The sequence below is a fragment of the Oncorhynchus mykiss genome, chromosome 6 (assembly GCF_057628025.1).
Source record: "Oncorhynchus mykiss isolate SJ-2025 chromosome 6, ASM5762802v1, whole genome shotgun sequence".
Classification (NCBI taxonomy): Eukaryota; Metazoa; Chordata; class Actinopteri; order Salmoniformes; family Salmonidae; genus Oncorhynchus; species Oncorhynchus mykiss.
The window spans coordinates 67,682,501-67,703,868 of NC_143027.1; the positions used below are offsets into that span (position 1 = coordinate 67,682,501).

Consider the following 21,368-nt stretch of genomic DNA (forward strand, 5'->3'; position numbering starts at 1 on the left):
ATCACAAGCCTAGATTACTACAATTACCTCAATCAGTCTGGATCCTACAAAGTGGATGACATCAACGACAAAAGCGATTTTCAGGAAACTATGGTACGTTTACTTTCTTTCCATTGGGATGGTTCTCTCTCTCTCTCTGCCTTTCTTTCTCTTCTTCTCAGTCTGTCTTCCATTCTCCTCTGTTGTTTTCATTTTATACCCTGTACTCCACCTGTTTTTGTTTTACCAGTGAAACCACAACAGGAGTAATTAGAGGACATGGTTTAGGTACCACAGCAGTAAGTAAACACACGTTTCATCCATGGGTTCATGTCTCCTGTTCTGTCTCTGTCCTCTACCAGCATGCCATGGAGGTGATTGGCATCTCAGGGGAGGACCGTGGCCTGGTGCTGCAGATTGTAGCCGGAGTCCTGCACCTTGGGAACATCAACTTCAGGGAAGCAGGGAACTACGCCGCCGTTGAGAGCGAGGAGTGTACGTACCAACCCTTGTAACTTTGTTTATGTAGAGGGCTAGGTAGAGTTTGTTGCTTGCACCAATCCAGTCCTTTCACATCTGTGAGGGGAGTCAACAGGATGTGGGAAGGGAGAAAGTGGTCAGGTTGAAATGCAGTTAGACTGTCTCTGTGTGTCTCCAGCCTGCAGACTGGCATGTCCCCCTGGCGTTCCTCTCCAGTGTCCTGGGCTTCCCTTTATGGGACGGGTTAGGTTAGGAAGCACATTTCTCAGCACACTGCACTGACTGTTTTCACTCCCCGAAGCTTCATTGTGTTAATGCAGGGCTGCAGCCAAGCTCCAGGCCACGCTGAATTACCAGAGAAAATAAAAAACAATTTTCAGGGTCTGGGCACATTACATCACAGACTAAAATTACTCTGAGAAACGCAGCCTCTTCCTGCACCACTCCTACTCTTCCCCCGCCCCTCTCTTCCCCTTCCTCCCTCCCTCCCTCCTCTACTTCCTTGCCCGCCTCACAGCCACCCATCCAGGCTGAATGATGAAATGTAGCCCCTCTGGTTATCCAGGGTACAAAGCGGCGTTGTGTGGATTCTGCGTTTCCTCTTCCCCCCTATATCACTTCCTGTCTGACTGCAATGTGTTTCACATATCAAGACCCCTGGTGCCCCATATAAAACCACACCAACACAAGTTGGCATAAACATCTGCTCACGCTCAGCCAAACAAATCCCTGCCTCAGATCCACTAGAAAGAACACTCCCTTGTACTGTACATATAAACTTTTAACTATCCATCAGACTGGTATGGATCATTATTTTTGGTATAGATGAACTGGCTGCTCATCATTGATACTATCTATATCCTCTTTGAGGGAGAGTGCATTGGCAGGCTACAGTAGGAGATGCAGCATGGTCCTGAGGATAGACTTGGCCTGTGCTGTGGTATGGAGTACAGTCAGTCACACCCTCATTTCCCAAACGGGGGCTATTCGTCAGACCCAGAGTTAGACCCAGAGACTGAGAGCAGTTTCCTTCTGGGGGAAGTGACTCAGTGTAATGAGGCAGGGAGGGGCTCTCAGGAGAGTCCTAATGGCCCTCCGCATGCTCAGGCCTCTGCTAGGAGAACCCAGTTGTTGTGGCTATGGCAGGGAAGAGGGAGCAATGAGTCATCACCAGACTTGATTGCATTCCGTTTTGTTGTTGAACCCTTTATTTATTGGATCCAACGTATTCAGAATGTACTGGTGTTTTGTTTCATGAGGAGGGTGTGTGCCACACATCTGTCTGTCTCTTTCTTCATTCTCTCTCGTCTCTCTCTCTACAGTCCTGGCCTTCCCTGCTTTTCTACTGGGGATTGACCAGAAGCGGCTGAAGGAGAAGTTGACCAGCAGGAAGATGGACAGCAAGTGGGGCAGTTCTATGGAGTCCATCGATGTGACACTGAATGTGGAGCAGGCGTGTTACACACGGGATGCCCTGTCCAAGGCCCTACACTCACGTGTTTTTGACTTCCTAGTAGAGGTATGAATGGACACTCCTTCTCCATTAGAATAATACCCGGTCCTTCATAAATGGCCAAATGTAACAAAGCATTTTTTTCTGTTTCAGTCCATCAACAAAGCCATCGTGAAGGTTCATCAAGAGTTTAATATTGGCGTGTTGGATATCTATGGATTTGAAATATTCCAAGTAAGTTTTCTGTAGATTTGCCCTTTTATGTTTTGTGATTTACATTTGGAAATCATAGCATAAGGTGATACATGGTCACTACATCGCAGTAATCATAGTAAAGTTTGGGTAGTTACACAGCTTAAAGACAGAGGATCAGACCGATTTTGTCTGGATTATGTCCCATCTCTTGATTGGGACAGCATTCTTTAATGGACCTTTCTAATCTGATTAGCTGTTTGTTTAGGTTGCATTATTGGGGGTCTCACTGATGCCCCCTGAAAAGGACTGGCCTTGATTAAATAATGAAACGGGACAGCTTCAGTGTCGTAGCGTGGCGACAGTCTCAAACCATGATGTACCTGTCCTCTGATACCTAACATGAGCTAATGTAAAGCTGTAAGTTTAGATAGCATACAACTGTTATCTAAACAGTGGTTGGGTCCGTCCACAGTCCTTATGTTAATACACAGGCCTATTACTAACAAAGCACAGAGAAAATAAACCTCCTGTGTTAGTGCTCAGATGACCTGAAATGGGATATATTGGGTTTCTTTAGATAAAACATTAGTCTCAGGTCCCAGGTCTATTGTGGTGTAAAGTACTGTGTAGATGTTTTCCTCCAGCCACGCCAGGCTGACTGGTAGATATCCTCACCTCATAAACATGACCCATTCAGGAAGCCCAGAGGAGTTCCCCAGCTCTCTGTGTCTGTACGGATGACCTCACTGTCACAGCCTCTCTGGTTTATCACTAACACACCATCTCTTTCTGTGTAGAAAAATGGCTTTGAGCAGTTCTGCATCAACTTTGTGAATGAGAAACTGCAGCAGATCTTCATTGAGCTCACGCTTAAAGCTGAGCAGGTAATGTTTTGGGCTTTTTTCACTCATTGTTCTCACACCTTTTCACCAGCAGAAGCTACTGGTCTCATGTTTAAGTAGAGACTCATCGTCAGACCAATCACTCTTCTTCCCCCTCTCTCTCTAGGAGGAGTATGTACAAGAAGGCATCCGGTGGACTCCTATCGAATACTTTAACAACAAGATTGTCTGCGATCTCATTGAGAGCAAACTGGTAAGCAGAGTCCCCAGTGCCCACTATTAATTTAATGCACACCTTGAAGTCACATATAAATGGGATAACAGGAAACAGTTGTGAGACTGCTTTAGATAGATCTGTAGTTTGTTATGCCTGCCATCATAATGCTCCAAATAAGAGCAAACACTCTGCCAATTGAGTTACAGTAGGGCCACTGAAACCTCCCCACTCTTCCCATGACCGGCAGTCTAACATCCTCAAACGTGCCGACATGCCTCTTAATTTGATTTATCCGTCCCGCTGAGAGGCTTAATCCATGAAATCCACAACAAGGGCGACCCTTAAACAAGCTGTGATCTGAGGCAGCCAAGCAGGGAGTCTGTGTCCAGTCTCTGACTCCTCTGTTTTAGACCAAGTCCAGTTAGCTACATCTGTGACTGGCAACTTCACCAGAGCTTCATTTACACTAGTGACAGAAACCTGTGTTCTCTGTTTGTGACTTTGCCACAACTAAAGAGCCAGAGACACTGCAACTACTGTCCCTAGTTAAGGCCACTGGCCGCCGTGTCCATGGACACAGCGTGGAGCCAGATAGGGCAGCAGCTGTGTGTGTGTGTGTTGTGATGACATCATTCAGTGTGTGGGTGTGTGATGTTCTGGGATGCAACGCGGTAGCTAATTATAAATTGGCTCTGCTGTTATGCTTTGAGCTGGTGGAGTACACAACGAACACTGTAACCCACGTTTATCACTTTAGCCTATCCATGACATTGACATTGATGTATTTATGTGGAATTCAGAAAGAGTGTCTAGTGTGTGAAGAAAGTTAGCATTGTCAGTTATAATCATAGATGGTCATGGGGGATATGTTCATGTTTTAGATCTGATGTGTTGTGGCTGAGGTTATTCTCTGTGCTCATCTCTTTGGTTCTCCTCCCAGAACCCCCCTGGCATCATGAGTATCCTGGATGACGTGTGTGCCACCATGCACGCGGTGGGCGAGGGGGCAGACCAGACCATGCTGCAGAAGCTGAGGGTGGCCATCAACTCCCATGAACACTTCAACAGCTGGAACCAAGGCTTCATCATCCACCACTACGCTGGCAAGGTCTGCAACACTGCAGTATACCTCTCTTCTCCTCTCCTTATCCCTCTCTCCTCTCATCTCTCGTCTCTATCTTTCTCTCATTCTGTCTTTCACACTGTTGTGCTCTTTCTTCTTCTCATGTCATCTATTTCTCTTTTTCCAGTCCTTTTCTCACTCTTTCTCCATTTCTCTCACCCTTTCATTCTCATGGTCTGTGCTGTTTGCTTCAGATGTGTTTGGGTCTCAGGCTGGTACACTCTGCATGCCACAAGTCCTAATTAACCATGTCATAATGGCTTGGAGGGGTCCTGGTCCTAAGTCATCATGGCTTAGAACATTCTTACAGTACCACCCCAGACTATAGTGGCTATACCGATGATCTATACACACTCTATGTATATGAAGCTGGAGTTGGGAAGCAAGCTTAAAAATGCAACATTGGTGGTCTTGCAGAGAACCTGTCATCAATCGTTTCTCTTTTGTCAATGAATTCTTTGTTGTTGCTCTTAACATTCTCTCAGTTAATTTTGATAGGGCACCTGGACTGAGCAGAGGGTACTAACTGCTATCTGGATGGGTTAACTGTGTGCTGTGATCGTAACTAACCCTCTAACATCTCTCCTCCAGGTGTCCTACGACGCAGAGGGTTTCTGTGAGAGGAACCGTGACGTCCTCTTCAGTGACCTCATCGAGTTGATGCAAAGCAGCGAAATGTAAGTCACTCATCACTTATGCGAGCATTAGAGAGCATATGCAGCTAGCTGTTCTTTCTGAGACCGGGCCGAGCATTTGGTTTAGAGGTCCACAAAGAGACATCTTCTATTATGATCTATATGAATGGATGCATCTGAAGGAGACTTGCAGATGACTAGTGCAGCTGGAAAAGGCAGATCAATAGGCGTGTGCAGGGCTGGAGGTGCTCTCCCCTCTCTTGGGGGTTTGCTCAGGACTTCTAAGGTCTGGCGAGTGTCTCACTGTCTCCTTAGGGAGCCGCATTGAGGAGTAGACTCCCCTGCCCGTCTTCTGCGTTCCTGGGCCTCCTTTGTGCCGCCAGTGGCCATCTGTGCAAACAGCCTCCACAGCCTCTCTTTAGAGCCCTTTTGTGTGTAGCCTGCAGGGGGGCCTGCACGGTGGGCCATGCCAAGACCCCCAAACCCCATTCAGACACGTGATCACACACACACACACACACACACACACACACACACACACACACACACACACACACACACACACACACACACACACACACACACACACACACACACACACACACACACACACTTATAGACACACAGATACAAATGTGTGAGGGAAAGGAGCCTCATTCCTTAGCGCAGCAGGTCTGCTCAGAGAAGAAAGAAAATATCATTATAGTCAGCTGGACATTGTTAGCATGCTGCTGGTCCATCTGCACACACAAAGCCCACTGATCCTCCCTTATGTCCCCATGGCCTTGATTAAAAAGACCAGACAAATACTCCTGCAGGGAAAGATGGTAGCCCTCGTGTGAAACGTTTGCACATTCTGTGTCCTGACTGTCCCTGTATTTGTTTTTACTTGACTAGTATGTTTGTCAACATCAAATAAGTAATTCCTTAAGCAGTAGATTTCTTCAACTTGAACCCTGTTGTTATTTACAACAGGTTTATTTGAGGACTGCAAAATGAGCACTTTGAGCACTTCAAGTGATAAACAGAAAGGTTGAGATCAGAACTGTTCTTGAGGTTCTGGAATGCTGGCAACTATGTGCTACATTCTGACCAGCACACATCCATCATGGGTTTAGAGAGCATGTTGTGAGTGAGGACATTCTGACTGTAGCATGATTAAAAGGAATGAGTATAAAGAAAATACCATATTTGCTGGTATAACTTTCCATTCACAGTGTAATAAAAATGCACATTTTTGAGGAAGTAAAAGTCACAGTTTGGCAGGAGAGCAGCTAAAAACCACAGTTATTCAAACTTCAGCTCAGTTCCCCGAAGCTAAACAACAATGTGAGCTGAGCCACTGGCAGCCAGCGCAGAGATTCCACAGACCTGAGTTTGCTGCTTCTAAGAAAACTAAAGTGGAGAACAGTCTTAGCCTGGTCTTCTATATACGTTGCCAATGTTGTCTATCAGTCCTTATTACACCCTGGTTCTCCTCTACAGAGCTTTCATCAGGGCCCTGTTTCCAGATAACCTCAACGCCGAAAAGAAAGGCCGGCCGACGACAGCGGGCAGTAAAATCAAGGTGTGTTGAGCAGCTGTGAGACGTGTGTTTGTACACCGTACATCAGTGACATGGGTGTATCTGTGGGCCACGCCCCTACCTGACCTTATCACTCTGTCATGTGCAAATCCAGAGCCTGGGGATGAAAAGCTCATTCACTCCAGTGTTGTTTTAGTGTCGTCGCTGTGTTCTAGAGATGACAGTTTTAATCAGGGTTCAGGTTCTCTCTCTGACACGCATCAGTATCTTTCAAGCACAAAGATACCATCTTGTAATCAGTCGCGTCTGTGCTGTGTCCCTGAACACTACAGCTTGGAGTACAAACAGTGATTCATCAACAACATGTAGATACAGTTGATATATTTTAAACACAAACTATTCTTCATCCTCTCCCTCCTCCTCTTCTTCCTCCTCCTTCTCCGTTCAGAAACAAGCGAATGACCTGGTCCAGACGCTGATGAAGTGCACCCCTCACTACATCCGCTGCATCAAACCCAATGAGACCAAGAAGCCCAAGGACTGGGAGGAGAGCCGGTGAGGGTCTGAACACTGAAATGTCAGGGAACTGCAAAACACACAGTCTTTGAAATGTGTGTCAAACTAAAGCGTTTTTTATTACATCATTTACAGTTTGTTCTGGAGATTGTCAATTGATATTGAGCAGGATATCCCATTACTCAACTCAATGTTGTTAGGTCTGCTTGTTGAATCATACTGTATTTCCCTATTCTGGCCTTTTTAAGACTGGGTGATGGAGGAAGTCTCTGAGACACTCTTACTCTAACTCCCTCTGTTTTTCCTTCCCGCTCTTTCCTCCCTGGCTGGGTACGAGATTTACTGTTGCAGGGTGCTGTGTTTGGGCCTAATGGCCTTCCTGTTGTGAGCAGCAGTGAGCTGGTCTCAGGCTCAGGCTCAGGCTCAGGCTCAGGCTCAGGCTCAGGTCGGACTGCCTAATTAGCACCGGAACTGCTGTTTTCACAGGAAGCCTGGGTGCATAAAGAGATTATTTAGTACCTTACAGTATCCTTAGTGTTGGAAAATATTAATTATTTTATAGCCCCACCATAAGGTTCATTATAAAATACAATTGATCTATATAGATTTATCTTAGAAATGGAGGAAGGTAGATGCTGACAGATAAACGTCTTCACTGCTATATCTTTGTGGTGAAGGGTTGGTTGAGGCATCTGACCAACCTTCTTCATACATCCCAGCCAGACTGACCCTGTATTCCCCTCTCTCTTCTTCCTCAGGGTAAAGCACCAAGTGGAGTACCTGGGCCTGAAGGAGAACATCAGGGTGAGGCGTGCTGGCTATGCCTACCGCAGAGTCTTCAGGAAGTTCCTCAACAGGTAAGGCCCTTCCTTCTGGGGGAAGAGTGGCATAAAGGAATGAATGAATTCTACACTTTCAGTGAATATCAAATCAAATTGTATTGGTCACATACACGTGTTTAGCAGATGTTATTGCGAGTGTAGCGAAATGGTTGTGCTTCTAGTTCTGACAGTGCAGCAATATTGAACAAGTAATATCTAACAATGTCACAACATATAGCCAATACACACAAGTAAAGGAATGGAATTAAGAATATATATATGTATGAGTCACTTTCGTGTGACACAATCTGCCCTGCCCTTCCAGAATGACAGCGGTTGGTTTTGTATGCTCCTATCCCATTCGGCAGCATAGGGTAGGGCGGTCTCTCTCTCATCTCTCTCAGGAAAAGGACACAGGGTCGGCATTTGCAGGCAATCAGGAAGTGCTCACTTTGCTAATGTTCGTGTTGGCAAGCTCGAAGGAACAGGCTGTGTGCTGAGCCTCCTGATGAGAACCACTGCTATAGAACACAGGGAGAGCTCAGGGCTTCTGTTGTAGGCTTTACTGTATCATACACATACTGTATAAGAGTCATTGTGAAAAAGCACGGCTGAGTTTAGAGTTTGGTTATTGTATTGTTAGACTTGTGGTGAATGTATTTTTTAATGCGCCCCAGACCTCTTTCATCTCCATTGCATCATATAGGACAGAGATAGCAATAGTATACTGCTCCTGTACACCTGGCATAGGCCTTACATTGCTCATACGCTGAATCCCTCGCAAATGCTGCAATAACATGTCCAAAATTCAAAACAAGGGTTTGGTTGTGGATTTATCTATCAATCTCCCTCTCTCCTCTTTGTCTTCATCTAATTATCTCTCTCTCTCCCTCATTATGTTCCTCAGGTATGCCATCCTGACTAAGGAGTCGTGGCCTACATGGCGTGGAGATGAGAAGCAGGGTGTTCTTCATCTCCTACGTGCAGTCAACATGGACCAGGACCAGTTCCAGCTTGGACGCACAAAGGTCTTCATCAAAGCACCTGAGTCGGTAAGACCACCCCTCTCTGACCTGTCTACATACATTTAGACCACACCTCTCTGACCTGTCTACATACATTTAGACCACCCCTCTCTGACCTGTCTACATACATTTAGACCACCCCTCTCTGACCTGTCTACATACATTTAGACCACACCTCTCTGACCTGTCTACATACATTTAGACCACCCCTCTCTGACCTGTCTACATACATTTAGACCACCCCTCTCTGACCTGTCTACATACATTTAGACCACACCTCTCTGACCTGTCTACATACATTTAGACCACCCCTCTCTGACCTGTCTACATACATTTAGACCACCCCTCTCTGACCTGTCTACATACATTTAGACCACACCTCTCTGACCTGTCTACATACATTTAGACCACACCTCTCTGACCTGTCTACATACATTTAGACCACCCCTCTCTGACCTGTCTACATACATTTAGACCACACCTCTCTGACCGCCCCTGTACCACCAACCTGCCTTCGTCCAATGAAAATGCCACCTACCTAACGTTCTTCTAACAGGTTAGAACAGGCGTAGAATTAGATCTCTCATAGGCTACAGGCTGCCATGGTGTTGTTGACATGTGCGTTGGCATGCAATAATTCTGTTGTCAGGGAGAGAAATCCAAGACTAAAGAGTTTTTAGACTGAACACCATAAAAGGCTTTAGTATTCAGGAACATGTCAGTATATCTGTGATTGGGGAGCAGGAAGAGGGGGGTTAGATCCAGCTCTGGTGCCCATGTCAGAGCTGTTGAGTCAACACTACACTGGAACTCATACTCCAGTGCGAGGCTGTGGTCAAGGAGGTGGTGGGACATTGGAGGGTGTTTTTTCCAATGTAACAGCATTTTTTCCCACTGCTCCAATGAAAGCAGTACTTGTGGCTAGCCTGTGAGATCACTTATTGACATCTGTACACACATACATGAAGATACATTACATAGTCCTGAATCAGGCCTTGTGTGATTCCAGCAGCAGACTGCCAAGTTCCCATCCCCCCTTCTCCCACATTGCCCTCCTGAGTCCATGCGACTGAGGTGTGCTTATGAAACACAAATATCACGCAGGGCGGACTCTGCGATTACCCAGCTGCCAGGCTTCTCAAAACAAACCTCCCTCTGATAAGACGCTGACACAAAGTCATTAGTACATGGCTAAAGCATTTTTTTCTCTTCATGCTATTAGATGACATAGTTTGAGTCCAGGCCAAGAGTAGAATCACTCTCTCTTCAGAGTAGACTGTCTCACAAGGTGCTAATGGTTAGCCCTGTGAGACACTGTCTGCCAGAGGTGTGACACTGTCAGATGCTGCTCAGAGTTAAAGGTCTGGGTGACTTAAACACACTCCCAGCCCAGATTAAACACTGGCTCCACAGTCTCTTTAACAGTCATCTCCTTCCTTTCATAGTCATTCTTATCCTCACTATTGTTTTTTTCCCTATTTTATTTTAACATGTATAAACATTAATTTCGTTAAATCAATCATACTTTTTGTTCTATTGTGAACTTACTACTCATACTTGTTTTTATTTTTTTTTAAAATCTTAAACTTAACATTTTGATCGTTATTGTTATTTACCAAATTGTTGATGAGCGTTGAGGAGCGTGTGCATGTGACCAATAAACTTGGATTTGATTTGACATTCAGATCTAGTTTGAATGTGTTTAGTAACTAAAGGGTCATTTGATGTAAAGTGATAGGACATGACCGAGCCTGTGTGGCCTGTGGCAGGGGTGTGGCAGTGCCAGGGCTGCATTGGGCATGTGTGAGTGGGCATGATATTTAGTCTGGGACAGGGGTGGGGAGATTTGATGCTGGGTGTCTGGGGGGCCATCAGGAAATGAGAGGGAGGTAGCTGAGCCAGGGTGGGCTTAGGACTTGATGGCCCACCCACCCATAGTACTGTTACTATCTGTACGCATGAGCCTGGACATTGGAGAAAATAGCATATTAGGCATGGCTCCTTTCAGGCTCCAAACAGTCCACCTTTCGCTTTGGAGAGAACATTATAGTGTTATGTTATTATATACTCATTGGAATCTGAAAAAACCTGACAACTTGGAATTGTGTTTGTGTATTCAGATTTCTTCAGGCATTAACAGTATGTCTGTACAGTCATCCCTGTCATTGCATTTGGGTGTGTCTACACTGAGGTATGCCCAGTATGTTTTGCTGTCACAGGTTGTTCAGGTTTAAATGTTTTCATATCTGTGCCTCTCTCTACAGCTCTTCCTGTTGGAGGAGACAAGGGAACGTAAGTTTGACAGCCATGCCAGGGCCATCCAGAAAGCCTGGCGCAAGTATGTGGCCCGCAAGAAGTACGTTCAGATGAGAGAGGAAGGTGAGTGACAATCATGTTTTGAAAAAAACTAAATAGCCTAATCGTCATGACTAATATTCAAACTTAGATGTCAAATAGTATCAAGGTTCTGGTCTAATGCTTCTGAAAATGAACTGAATTGAAACTGTATGTATGCATCCTTGTCTGACTGCCTGTCCCTGTGTGTCCATCCCCAGCCTCTGACCTGCTGGTGAACAGGAAGGATCGGAGGAGACACAGCCTCAACAGGAACTTTGTAGGGGACTACCTGGGTATGGATGACAGGCCTGAGCTACGACAGTTCCTGGCCAAGAGGGAAAAGATTGACTTCGCTGACAAAGTCACAAAATACGACCGTCGCTTCAAAGTGGGTGTCTTGAGCAGCAGAATTCTCTGTTTGTTTGTTTCTGATATTGTTAGTCCAATGACCATTTGTCTCCTCTCTGTCCATATGTGTTTCCAGGGCATTAAGAGAGACTTGATCCTGACCCCGAAGTGTATGTACCTGATTGGGAGAGAAAAGGTGAAGCAGGGCCCTGAGAAAGGTCAGGTGACCGAGGTACTGAAGAGGCGGATTGATGTGGAGAAGATTCTGGCTGTGTCTCTCAGGTATTATGACCCAGGTCCTAGGTGCCAGGAGATGCTGGCAGGGTCTGCCTAGCCCCATACTGACTGTTTAGTGTTTATTCCCCTTAGGCAGTAAGAACACACAGGACCAGCAGACTCAAGGCCTCGCAAAGCCAGCTAGTTAAAGTGCAACACTTTTCACCAGCGGTCACAAATAGATGCACAATGTACTGTACATAGAGACTATTGTTCTTGTCAGTGATTTCATTCAAACGGTTGTAGACCGAAAAGATACTACTCACTGGGTCTCAATAAGAAACTTGATAAACAGCTCAGGAATCAGCCCCCCATTACACATGAGATTGTTCTGTCAGCTCACAGAAACCCACCATGTTAAGCTACAGCTATCTGCAGAAATGTAAAAGCTACGAAGTCTGGATGTACGATCACTCAAGTCCCCATGTTCCTTAAAATGTCACACATGGGGTATTACAAACATGGAAGAGATTCAAACCTCTTGTATATGTCAGCTCCTGTGTGTGTGGGTGTGTAAAGGCTATTTGAATACACATTCTCAACACAACTACATAGTACGCTTCAGAGTAATTATTTTATTCTGCCTTTATTTTACCAGGCAGGTCAATTAAGAAGAAATTCCTATTTACAATGACGGCCATTTTGTTTTGTTGAAGTCACCAGTAAAGACAAATAATACCGACAGCATCAGCCCAGAGGTCAGGTCAATTATTACGACCCACATTACTCTGTGACCCACTTAGCTTTACATTTGCATGTAACCAGTGAGGAAAAAAGAAAGAAAAAACTTGACTGGTCAAAGCCGTGTTTTAACACTCAACTGGATTATGAGTGTAACTGTAGGACTTGTATTATCATATAGCTTGTTGTTCAGTACTTATCTGTTTGAATGTTGCACATGACATTGTAGAAGACTTTGTAGAGGCACAGACGTGGCTTTTGAGTCTGTGTGATTGAGTGGGGGGTTGTGGGTAATATGAACCAGGTGGTACTGGGAGGGAAAGCAGGCATTGTAAAAAGCTCATTGGAGAAGACTTTAGTTCATTGGGGGAAACAGTGCATCAGCTGTGTGAGTTGCAGGAACAGGTTTCCCTTTCTCCTTATTTACCTGCTGCGTTGCCTCTCGCTGGTTATATGCAAATATCAAGCTTAGTGGGTCATGAAGTAATGTGGGTCGTAATAATTGACCTGACCTGACCTCTGGGCTGATGCTGTCAGTATTATTTGTCTTTACTGGTGACTTCAACAAAACAAATGGCCGTCATTCAGGAGGGAATTTGTTCTTAATTGACCTGCCTGGTAAAATAAAATAATTCATCTGGAGCGTTTGGCGTTTACATGCAGATGTACTATGTTTTGTGACAATAGAATCGAATGTCGAATTCACAATCACTCTCCTCCAACATATCAGTTCAAACTTCAAATCAAACTTTATTAATATCTGTCACATTACAGTGCATGTCACAAAGTTGCTTCCCAGTCCCAACTGATTGGTCTGTCCCTGTTCCTCAGCACAATGCAGGATGACCTGCTGATCCTGCATGAGCAGGAGTATGACAGCCTGCTGGAGTGCACCTTTAAGACCGAGTTCATCAGCCTGCTGGCCCGCAGGTTCGAGGAGAGGACCCAGAGAAAGCTGCCGCTCAAGTTTGGCACCACGTACGTGCTATAAACACAAACATGCCTTTAAACAGACAGTGTGATATATGGGTGGTGGAAGTAGACAAAGCTTTGGTCAACATTATTTACAATACTCTGGGGTTGTTCTGGAAATACTGCTTTTGATTTGGTACTGAGATAACGGATGACATTTCTCTGGCAGTTTCCAGTGGATGGTTTGAGTCAGTGGTTGTAAGGGAGATCTCTCTGCTCTGTCTCTCAGACTGGAGCTGAAGCTGAAGAAGGAGAACTGGGGTTTCCTGAGTGGAGGCGGCTCCAGACAGGTGATGTTTGTCCAGGGCCAGGGGGACGTGGCTGTCACAAAGCCCTCCAGTAAGACGCTGCAGGTCAGCATTGGAGCCGGTCTGCCCAAGAACACACGTGAGTATTACAGGAGTAGTGTGTACCATCCCTCCATATCAGGATTCAATCGACATGGTGTTTTCTTAGTGTTGTCTGAAACATGCTGTTTACTGACTTAGAGTCCCCTTTGTAGGTCCCACCAAGAAGAGCTTCACTCAGAGTCGCTCCAGCGTGTCCAGAACCCATCTGAACACTCCCACACGGGCTCCCCCTGGGCCTCCAGGTAGAATAATCATTAGCTGATGTAGGCCCTCACCCCTGTACATAATAAAGCAGTTAGCAACACTTGATGACAACCATCTTCCTCTTTGTCACAGTTTCCCATCAGAATGGTGGTCCGAAAAACACCAACCACATAGCCAATCAGAGGAACGCCTCACAGCATTCCAATCAGAGGCCTCCTTCAACAGGCAATGGGTCCCGCCCCTTCCTGCCTAACAACGTCATTATGAAGGAGAGAGGCAGCAACCATCCTAAGCCCAACCAGCCAAACCTGGACTGTCTGAAGGTCCCTGACCAGGGGGCGGCAGGGTGAGTACTGGCACCAACAGCCCTGATTACCTCCCAATACACAGCCCCAAGGACTGCTAACTATAATGACTTACTATACAGATATGTTTGCTCTTACATAAACATGTAAATACTGAGGATGAGTATGGTGTGTAACATGGTGTGTGTTTGTGTCAGTATGGTGCAGTGTTGTTTCAGTGTGTGAAAACACACACACACACACACACACACACACACACACACACACACACACACACACACACACACACACACACACACACACACACACACACACACACACACACACACACACACACACACACACACACTGTCCTGCTGTAACTTGGTTGATGTATTCCTTTATAGTAATGGAGGCGCCCGGACAGCTTCGATTGGAGGAATGTGAGTCAGTGTTTGCGGTGTGTTGGGTGATGGTTCAGGCCTTAGCCAAGCCAGGCGCAGCTCACTGGCATGATGTGTATATCTCTCCCTGGCTCTCCTGTAGCTAGATGCTCACCTTCTTGCTTGTAGACATCTCTCTAACAGCTGATGTTGAATCAGAAGAAGGCAAACCCTATCATCTGATTGGATGAAACTACTGGAAAAAGTCTGAGCCCAGTAACATGCTGTCAATCATTCTGTTGTTGAAGAGTTATTTTGCTCCAGAATTATACCTTCAAAGGCATGATATGGATTCCTGATATGGAATCTACTGTCATATTATATCGCTAAATCCCACTGCTTGCAAATTACTGGGCTTACTTTTTTCTCCCCAAATTGGGTTTGGTGTCAGTTAACATGGAAAACCTCCATTGGGTACGTCTCAATGGTTGAGATATCCTGGATACATATCTTGGGGAAGCAAGATATTATTTTTTTATTGGTGATTCCTTTGGTGTGATAGTTTGCTTATTGGTTCACTTCATGAAGGGGTTGTGTGTTTTTTCATCTCTAGCCTTCTTAAGTTAATTCACTGTATTTACAAACAACTTTCCACTCCATAATACCATGTGGTGATTTCCAATGAGACTTACCCCCACACCATGGGGGTTACCAGTGTTTTATGCTAACGTGAGCTCTAGTGTTATTGTGTTTCCACAATGACTAGTCTTTAGTATGACTCTAAAGACTTGTGGTGCGCATAATCAACCATCTCTGCATCTTTCAAAACTGTTGCTTTACGAGAAGGTGTTAAAGTTCACTGTTAGCCATTGTTATGTACTGTAGGTACCAGCTGAAAAGTACCCAGGGCCTTGCCTTGGCTCCCATGCAGAGCAGGTCTGCCGGAGTCATGGCCCAGTGAGACACAGGTGCCAGCCCACGTAAATGGAAACAGAAAAGTCTGAGCCTTCTGGGTAAAACACTGGGGTAAATCCTAAACGGAAAGGCACCAATAGTGTTGTACATAGTTGTACCGAGACAAATCTATGGAATGGCTCGCCATCTTGTGGTGGAACTGTGCATATCAAATTCTATTTAGTCAGGTGTCTTTGAAAGAAACAATGGAGTAAGCAAAAACCAATCCAATAATAACTACCACACAAACTCACATGGTATGTCCTTTCATTCCAATATCGATAACTTCACATCCTTTGCCAAAGCCACACAATCACCAGCTTTCCTAATGACTGACTGTAGTGTTCTAGTCAGCCAGTAGAATAGTGTCACACTAATGAAGGATAGGAGACTTTCTTTGATAACTAAGGCTCGCTCCTGTTGTCTTTCTCTTTATTCCTCAGTGTCCAAAGACAGTCGGTCAGTAGACCACCCCCAGGGGGGGGGCGACCCAAACCTGCCCCCAAACCCAAGCCCCAGGTGCCCCAGTGCAAAGCCCTTTATGCCTATGATGCTCAGGACACAGATGAGCTCAGCTTCAATGCAGACGACGTCATCGACATCCTCAAGGAAGGTAATACACAGGAGGCAGAAATCACATTATCGCACAAAGAGAAAATGATTGAATTTTGGTTGGTGCGGGGTGCATAAAACATTTGCACTTTAACTCTTTCACACTTAAAAATGTAACACTTTGGTCCCATTGTAAGCTAAGTCTTCCTTCTTGATCAGATGCTTCTGGCTGGTGGACGGGGAGGCTACGGGCAAAGCAAGGCCTGTTCCCCAACAACTACGTCAGCAAGATCTAGGAGCTGCATGAATAACAGCTGACTGTCAATCACCAGAAGAGAAGTACACACCTCTACTGACTGGAGTAGATAGAGCTACAAAACAGAGATTTTGTGAGAGAAGAGAGAAACTGACTTTTTTCACCACTCCTGCATTGTAGCCTTCTTCTGGATGTAACTTCCTGTTGTTCTGGACAGACGAGAGTCAGGCTTGCAATGAAGTTCTATTTTTATGAGAATCGGAGGGCAAATCGCTACACAATCCCTGTGAGCACTGAACAAATATTTATTGTATTTATATAGCTTTCTACATTCTCCCTCCCTTTTTCACTTTGCTATGGTTATGTGATATTTTGGATGCATGATATGTGGAAGCAGGTTGTAACTAAATTTCTTATTTCTCATTTTGGAAATGAAAGGGTTTTAACATGAATTCTGGGTTGTTTCCAAGAAGCCACTGTCTGTTTCAGATAATTGTTAAGGGGATTTGTGCTGCTAAGCTGAATTTAGATGTATTGGCTATAAAAAAATGTTGACAAGACATTTACATCAAATGGACATTAATAGTTCATTGCACTGTGATTTTATAAACTTCGGCAATGCATTTCACCATAAAAACAATGATCAAATGGGTTTGATAACCAAGTGCTCAAAACAATGCCAATTGTTAATGGTCAGCTAAACAGATGCAATCACTTGTGGGAAAAGGAAATGCAGTGTAACCTTCAATAGGTAAGTCTTCAGGAATCCCCTGCTCTTATTTCCAAAATGCAAGTGATATCCCTAGAACTCTTGGGCCACACAGTACTGAGTGTATTGTCTGGTTTATAAGCACTTTATCAGTAGCTACAGGTATTAACTTGGACAGACTGGTCACTCCTGCCACAGCTAATAATTGGATATTTTGAAAGGCTGCCAAACTAGAGATGGGCCTAGTTACTGGAGGATAATTTGTTTACATGGATCTAAAATGCCTGTTATAAAATTGTAGGTATACTGTATGTATATCTTCACATTTAGGAATTAAGTCAACTGTTAAATTGTGCTTTTTATGTAGATTTTAGTGCACAGTATGGGTCAGACTATGGAGTTTGTTCTTTCAGGTGAAAGTGAAGGATGATTTCCATTGCTCATGTTTTCCACAGCTTTCGCGTTCTCCATTTATGAAATCACTCAAGGGCTGGATTCAAGCCATATCACCGAAGTAGCGTGGAAGAGCTGTGTTAATTTCCAATTGAGCCGTCATGAAGCGTTGACCGTGAATGTCGTCTAAGAGCTGCAGCAGATCTTCAGCACTATGGATTGAATAGAGCCCTAAAACAGGCATAGGTGATTGGCGTCCTGTATGGTGGAAAATACATTTGTGCATTATGGCAAATTACTTAAAGCATGTACTAATGTAGTTACTCTGCATTTCATGTAATTAAAGACGTTAGTGATTTTTGCATACACACTCAACCCGGCCTCTTTCCCATCCTGCCCTAGCTGGACAGGAAATACTACTTTCCTTACTAATTACCCATAGCTTGGGCCTAGGTGTTTGTAGCTTTGCCAACTTAACCAGTTGGTCAATAAGCACTGGCGAGACTACATGCCGTTTGTTCAGGAACACAGGGCTGTAAAACCCTACAGAAAAGTCAACACGCAGTACATGCCAATAAACTTGACCATTATTATACTGTACTTCATTTCGAGGTAAAGTTACATGTCTTAATGAAATGGCTGGCCCATAATGTTACTGTAGCACAACTATTAGTTGTGTATAAAATGCATTATACTCCTGTTCACATTTGGAGTGTTAGTACTTTGACTACAGGTGATGTTCCACTCTTCGATACTCCATTAAGCATAAAATTTTAAACTAGGCCGTGGCTTTTATTGACTTTACCATCGACTAAAACTTAACAAATAATTAATACAGCTATGTTTCAAAGCATACACCCAAAATACATCTAGACCATATTTAAGATGGTTCAAAATGTTTATTTGTACAAATTTAAATATTTACATGTACTTAAAAGCAGCAGTCTAAAAAGGCCATCTCACGATAGATTCTTAAAGACAAAAAACAAGTTAAAAAATAAAGTGCAGCAGATTAAGAATCAGTCTAATCACATCAGGGTTTATGTTCTGGGAGCAGAGCAGCAGCCATGTCATTTACAACAGCAGACTTCAGCTGAGGGATGAGGCTGATCCTCATTAGCCTGCTGCTTGCATACTTGTTCTTGACAGCCTGGAACACAAGTTAATCAATGGTTCAGGTTCTTTCCAAGATCTGGCATGTATCATATTACCCATATCTAATGGTGTAAGATTAAAATCACTAGAGCAAAGTCAAGCTATCAGACAACTTACCTGAAGCTTTGTTCGCCCTTCATTGACAGAGACAACATTTTTGGCAATGTGCTGCATGATTGGCTTGAGGTGGTTCTCATTATAGGTAGAGTAATGCTCCTGCGTTGGAGTCTGCACAAGAAGCATAACCAATAGTAAATTGACCATACCTGTTGCTAGCACCAAATCTGTTTGAATGTAACCTATGATAATTTGAGTGGACACATTCCATAAACATCCCAGTAATTTCCAGGAGACAGCAGCTTACCCAGTTGAGCTCATCAAGCAGCAGCTGGGAGAGGCACAAGGCTGCAGCAGCAATCTCAGAAGGATGGTAGTGCACCATGTCATAGTCAAGGAGGGTCAGTTCCATGAGGTATTTGGCTAGTGTGTGCTTCTCAACATCAGCCTGAAAAGACAACCACTGATTAAGCCACTGCATGCAAGTAATACTGTAACCTTCTGGTAACCCGTCAGTTGTTGATTGCTTTTCCACCTCTAACAATTAATTGCAATTCATGTCAATAGGAAATTTTAATAACTACACCAGTAATGAAAACTATGAAAACATGCATGTCATTGAACAACCTACATTGCCAGCCTTGGAGGCTCTCCTGAGGAAGTGTAGGGGTAGAGGCCGTCCAAGCTCGAAGTTCAGACTCTGCAGAATCAGCTGTTCCATCTCCCGAATATGGGCCTTGGTGAACGCATTGTCTGTGATGTAAACGAAATCGCCAATCTCCGGGGAATACATCTCTTCATACTTGGATGCCAACAACATGGCAGTCACGCCAACCAGCTGGAGATTCTTGCGGCCGATAGTTTGCACCTTGATAAGAGGGGGTTATAAAAAGTAAACAGGGATATACCATTTATGTATTTTTATAAATGAGGCTTACCTGAAGAAAGCGATCCAGGATGGCCACAGTCAAATACAGAGTCTCCTGCAGTAGCTGGAACCTGGAATGCACCTGAATCAGCCAGTCAATCAGGAGAGCGCGCATTCGTCCATTGATCTCATAGCCATTCATGTACTTGGGCCGGACAGACTGCTGGGTCTGTTGAGAAAGGAAGACATCAAGATAAACCAGTACAAAATATTTAACGAGTCAGCACCATGTTATCCTAGAGAGAAAGCACAAGTTACCTCAAGGCACTGCAAATATCCATAGATATCCTTTATATATTCAGAGCACAGTTGTGGCATGTCTGAATCCCCTTCATCAATGTCTTCTACAGCAAGTAGAGCTACTGAGAACGCCTGACACAATTCCTCTTCTTTCATGGACACGTTAGCAGACTCTTCAGGCTGAGGAACTGGGGAACGTTTAGTCCGAACAGCTGCTGGCTGGTCTTTTTGGTTCATAGATTGTTTGGTTGAAGCCTTAGCAGCAACAGTCTTCTGTAGAGAGTTTAGAGAGGCATATTTGAGAACGATCTGGGCGAGTAGCAAGTGAAATCAGACAGACAATGGACCAAATAATGCCGTGCAAGACAACATACCTTGGACGGCACCGCTTTGCTGGCATTGGGAAAGTTGGACAGCTCTCCAAGCACAGCCCTTCTTGCTCCAGCTACGTTTGCTTTTCCCATTAGTGCTGGGTTGTCTGCGTTCCTTAACTGTTTAAGACAAAATTACCCGTCAAACCAACCATATGAACACAAAATATAACTAATAAAAGTTATGCATCGCTTGCTAGCTAACAAAGAAACTGCCGACTAATTTCGTCAGTTATTGACAAAAACGTTCAATTTAACCATGCCACATTACACTAGGTAACTTACCTAGCTAGATGTTCAGGCAGGTTAAATAACTACATTTTGGCATTTTAGTTGCTTACCTACTAGATAAATTGGCTAGCTAAAGTAAAAATAGCAAGCTGAAAGCAGACAACTACGAAGCCGTATTACTTTAACAAGCGCAAGTAACGTTAGCTGTAAGTAACATGCACACAAAAACACATTAGCTAGTCCATATTGTAAAAACTCACCGCAGCACGAACTTCCAATGACGACATCTTTACGCTTTGTTAAAAACAAGGCAGTTAGATAGCCAGCTATAATGGGCAAAACTCCGCTTTTAGTTCTGTTGTTTGCTCGCTATCTCCACTGACACAAGGCCCAAGTAAACAAGTCTCAACGAACAATTCCACAGTCATTCAAATACCACTCTGTTGATTCTAATTGGATACCGCTTCATAGAATGCACCTCTTTCATTGGTTGCCAAAGATGAATCACGAATGACGTCATACAATCAGAACGGATCTAATTTCTTTTCTTTTTTTTAAAAAACAAATCAATACAGAAAGTACATGGGGGAACACAAGTATACATAAATAAGATACAAAGGACAATTGGGCTAGGGGGTACAATATCACATTACACAAGGACCTTAAGGGACATACATACACATAATTCTAACAGCTTTTTTGTTAGTAGAGTATTTAATTGTCTTAAAATATAGTACAATTACTTTTTGTAAGGTAAGAAAATGTGGTGTTTTGTTTGTAAATGAATATTTGTGAATATGACATTTGGCCAAAATAATAATTAAATGAATTACATAAAATTGTTTAAACTTATTTCTATCGTTGGTAAAGAATCCA

At 44.1% G+C, this 21,368-nt stretch overlaps 2 protein-coding genes across 4 annotated transcripts in view; one reads left to right on the top strand and one right to left on the bottom strand.

The window, feature by feature from the left end:
• LOC110526410 (unconventional myosin-Ie) overlaps positions 1–21,331 on the top strand; it is a 55,264-nt gene extending 33,933 nt beyond the window's left edge. Inside the window, exons 8-29 of one of the 2 annotated variants that reach the window (XM_090238668.1) lie at positions 1–93; positions 342–474; positions 1,782–1,978; positions 2,066–2,146; positions 2,905–2,991; positions 3,116–3,202; positions 4,107–4,274; positions 4,881–4,966; positions 6,410–6,491; positions 6,898–7,004; positions 7,724–7,822; positions 8,694–8,838; positions 11,076–11,190; positions 11,367–11,536; positions 11,633–11,778; positions 13,285–13,431; positions 13,655–13,812; positions 13,928–14,017; positions 14,112–14,325; positions 14,671–14,706; positions 16,044–16,213; positions 16,372–21,331. The exon at positions 1–93 is cut by the window's left edge and continues 42 nt beyond it. In XM_090238668.1, the coding sequence (XP_090094794.1) occupies positions 1–93; positions 342–474; positions 1,782–1,978; positions 2,066–2,146; positions 2,905–2,991; positions 3,116–3,202; positions 4,107–4,274; positions 4,881–4,966; positions 6,410–6,491; positions 6,898–7,004; positions 7,724–7,822; positions 8,694–8,838; positions 11,076–11,190; positions 11,367–11,536; positions 11,633–11,778; positions 13,285–13,431; positions 13,655–13,812; positions 13,928–14,017; positions 14,112–14,325; positions 14,671–14,706; positions 16,044–16,213; positions 16,372–16,448 (2,688 nt within the window). In that variant the 3' untranslated portion in view covers positions 16,449–21,331. The remainder of the gene's footprint in view (positions 94–341; positions 475–1,781; positions 1,979–2,065; positions 2,147–2,904; positions 2,992–3,115; positions 3,203–4,106; positions 4,275–4,880; positions 4,967–6,409; positions 6,492–6,897; positions 7,005–7,723; positions 7,823–8,693; positions 8,839–11,075; positions 11,191–11,366; positions 11,537–11,632; positions 11,779–13,284; positions 13,432–13,654; positions 13,813–13,927; positions 14,018–14,111; positions 14,326–14,670; positions 14,707–16,043; positions 16,214–16,371) is intronic. The other variant, XM_090238669.1, reaches the window with a different exon arrangement.
• On the bottom strand, positions 18,390–20,892 carry LOC100136691 (cyclin B2). Of its 2 annotated transcripts, none has more exons than XM_021604937.3 (8): positions 20,753–20,892; positions 20,265–20,381; positions 19,909–20,160; positions 19,661–19,819; positions 19,354–19,590; positions 19,030–19,170; positions 18,783–18,893; positions 18,390–18,660 (listed from the first exon to the last, which is right to left on the bottom strand). In XM_021604937.3, the coding sequence occupies exons 1-8, from the start codon at positions 20,777–20,779 to the stop codon at positions 18,544–18,546; spliced, it is 1,161 nt and encodes a 386-aa protein (XP_021460612.1). In that variant the 5' UTR covers positions 20,780–20,892; the 3' UTR covers positions 18,390–18,543.
• Positions 21,332–21,368: the final 37 nt, after the last annotated feature.

Excerpts from the sequence above, each read along its gene's own strand:
- LOC100136691 (XM_021604937.3), bottom strand. The coding sequence starts at position 20,779 with ATGTCGTCATTGGAAGTTCGTGCTGCG. Across the intron at positions 19,171-19,353 it reads GAGCCTCCAAGGCTGGCAAT|GCTGATGTTGAGAAGCACAC; the intron begins GTAGGTTGTTCA and ends TTGTCTTTTCAG. Across the intron at positions 18,661-18,782 it reads AAGGGCGAACAAAGCTTCAG|GCTGTCAAGAACAAGTATGC; the intron begins GTAAGTTGTCTG and ends CTTGTGTTCCAG.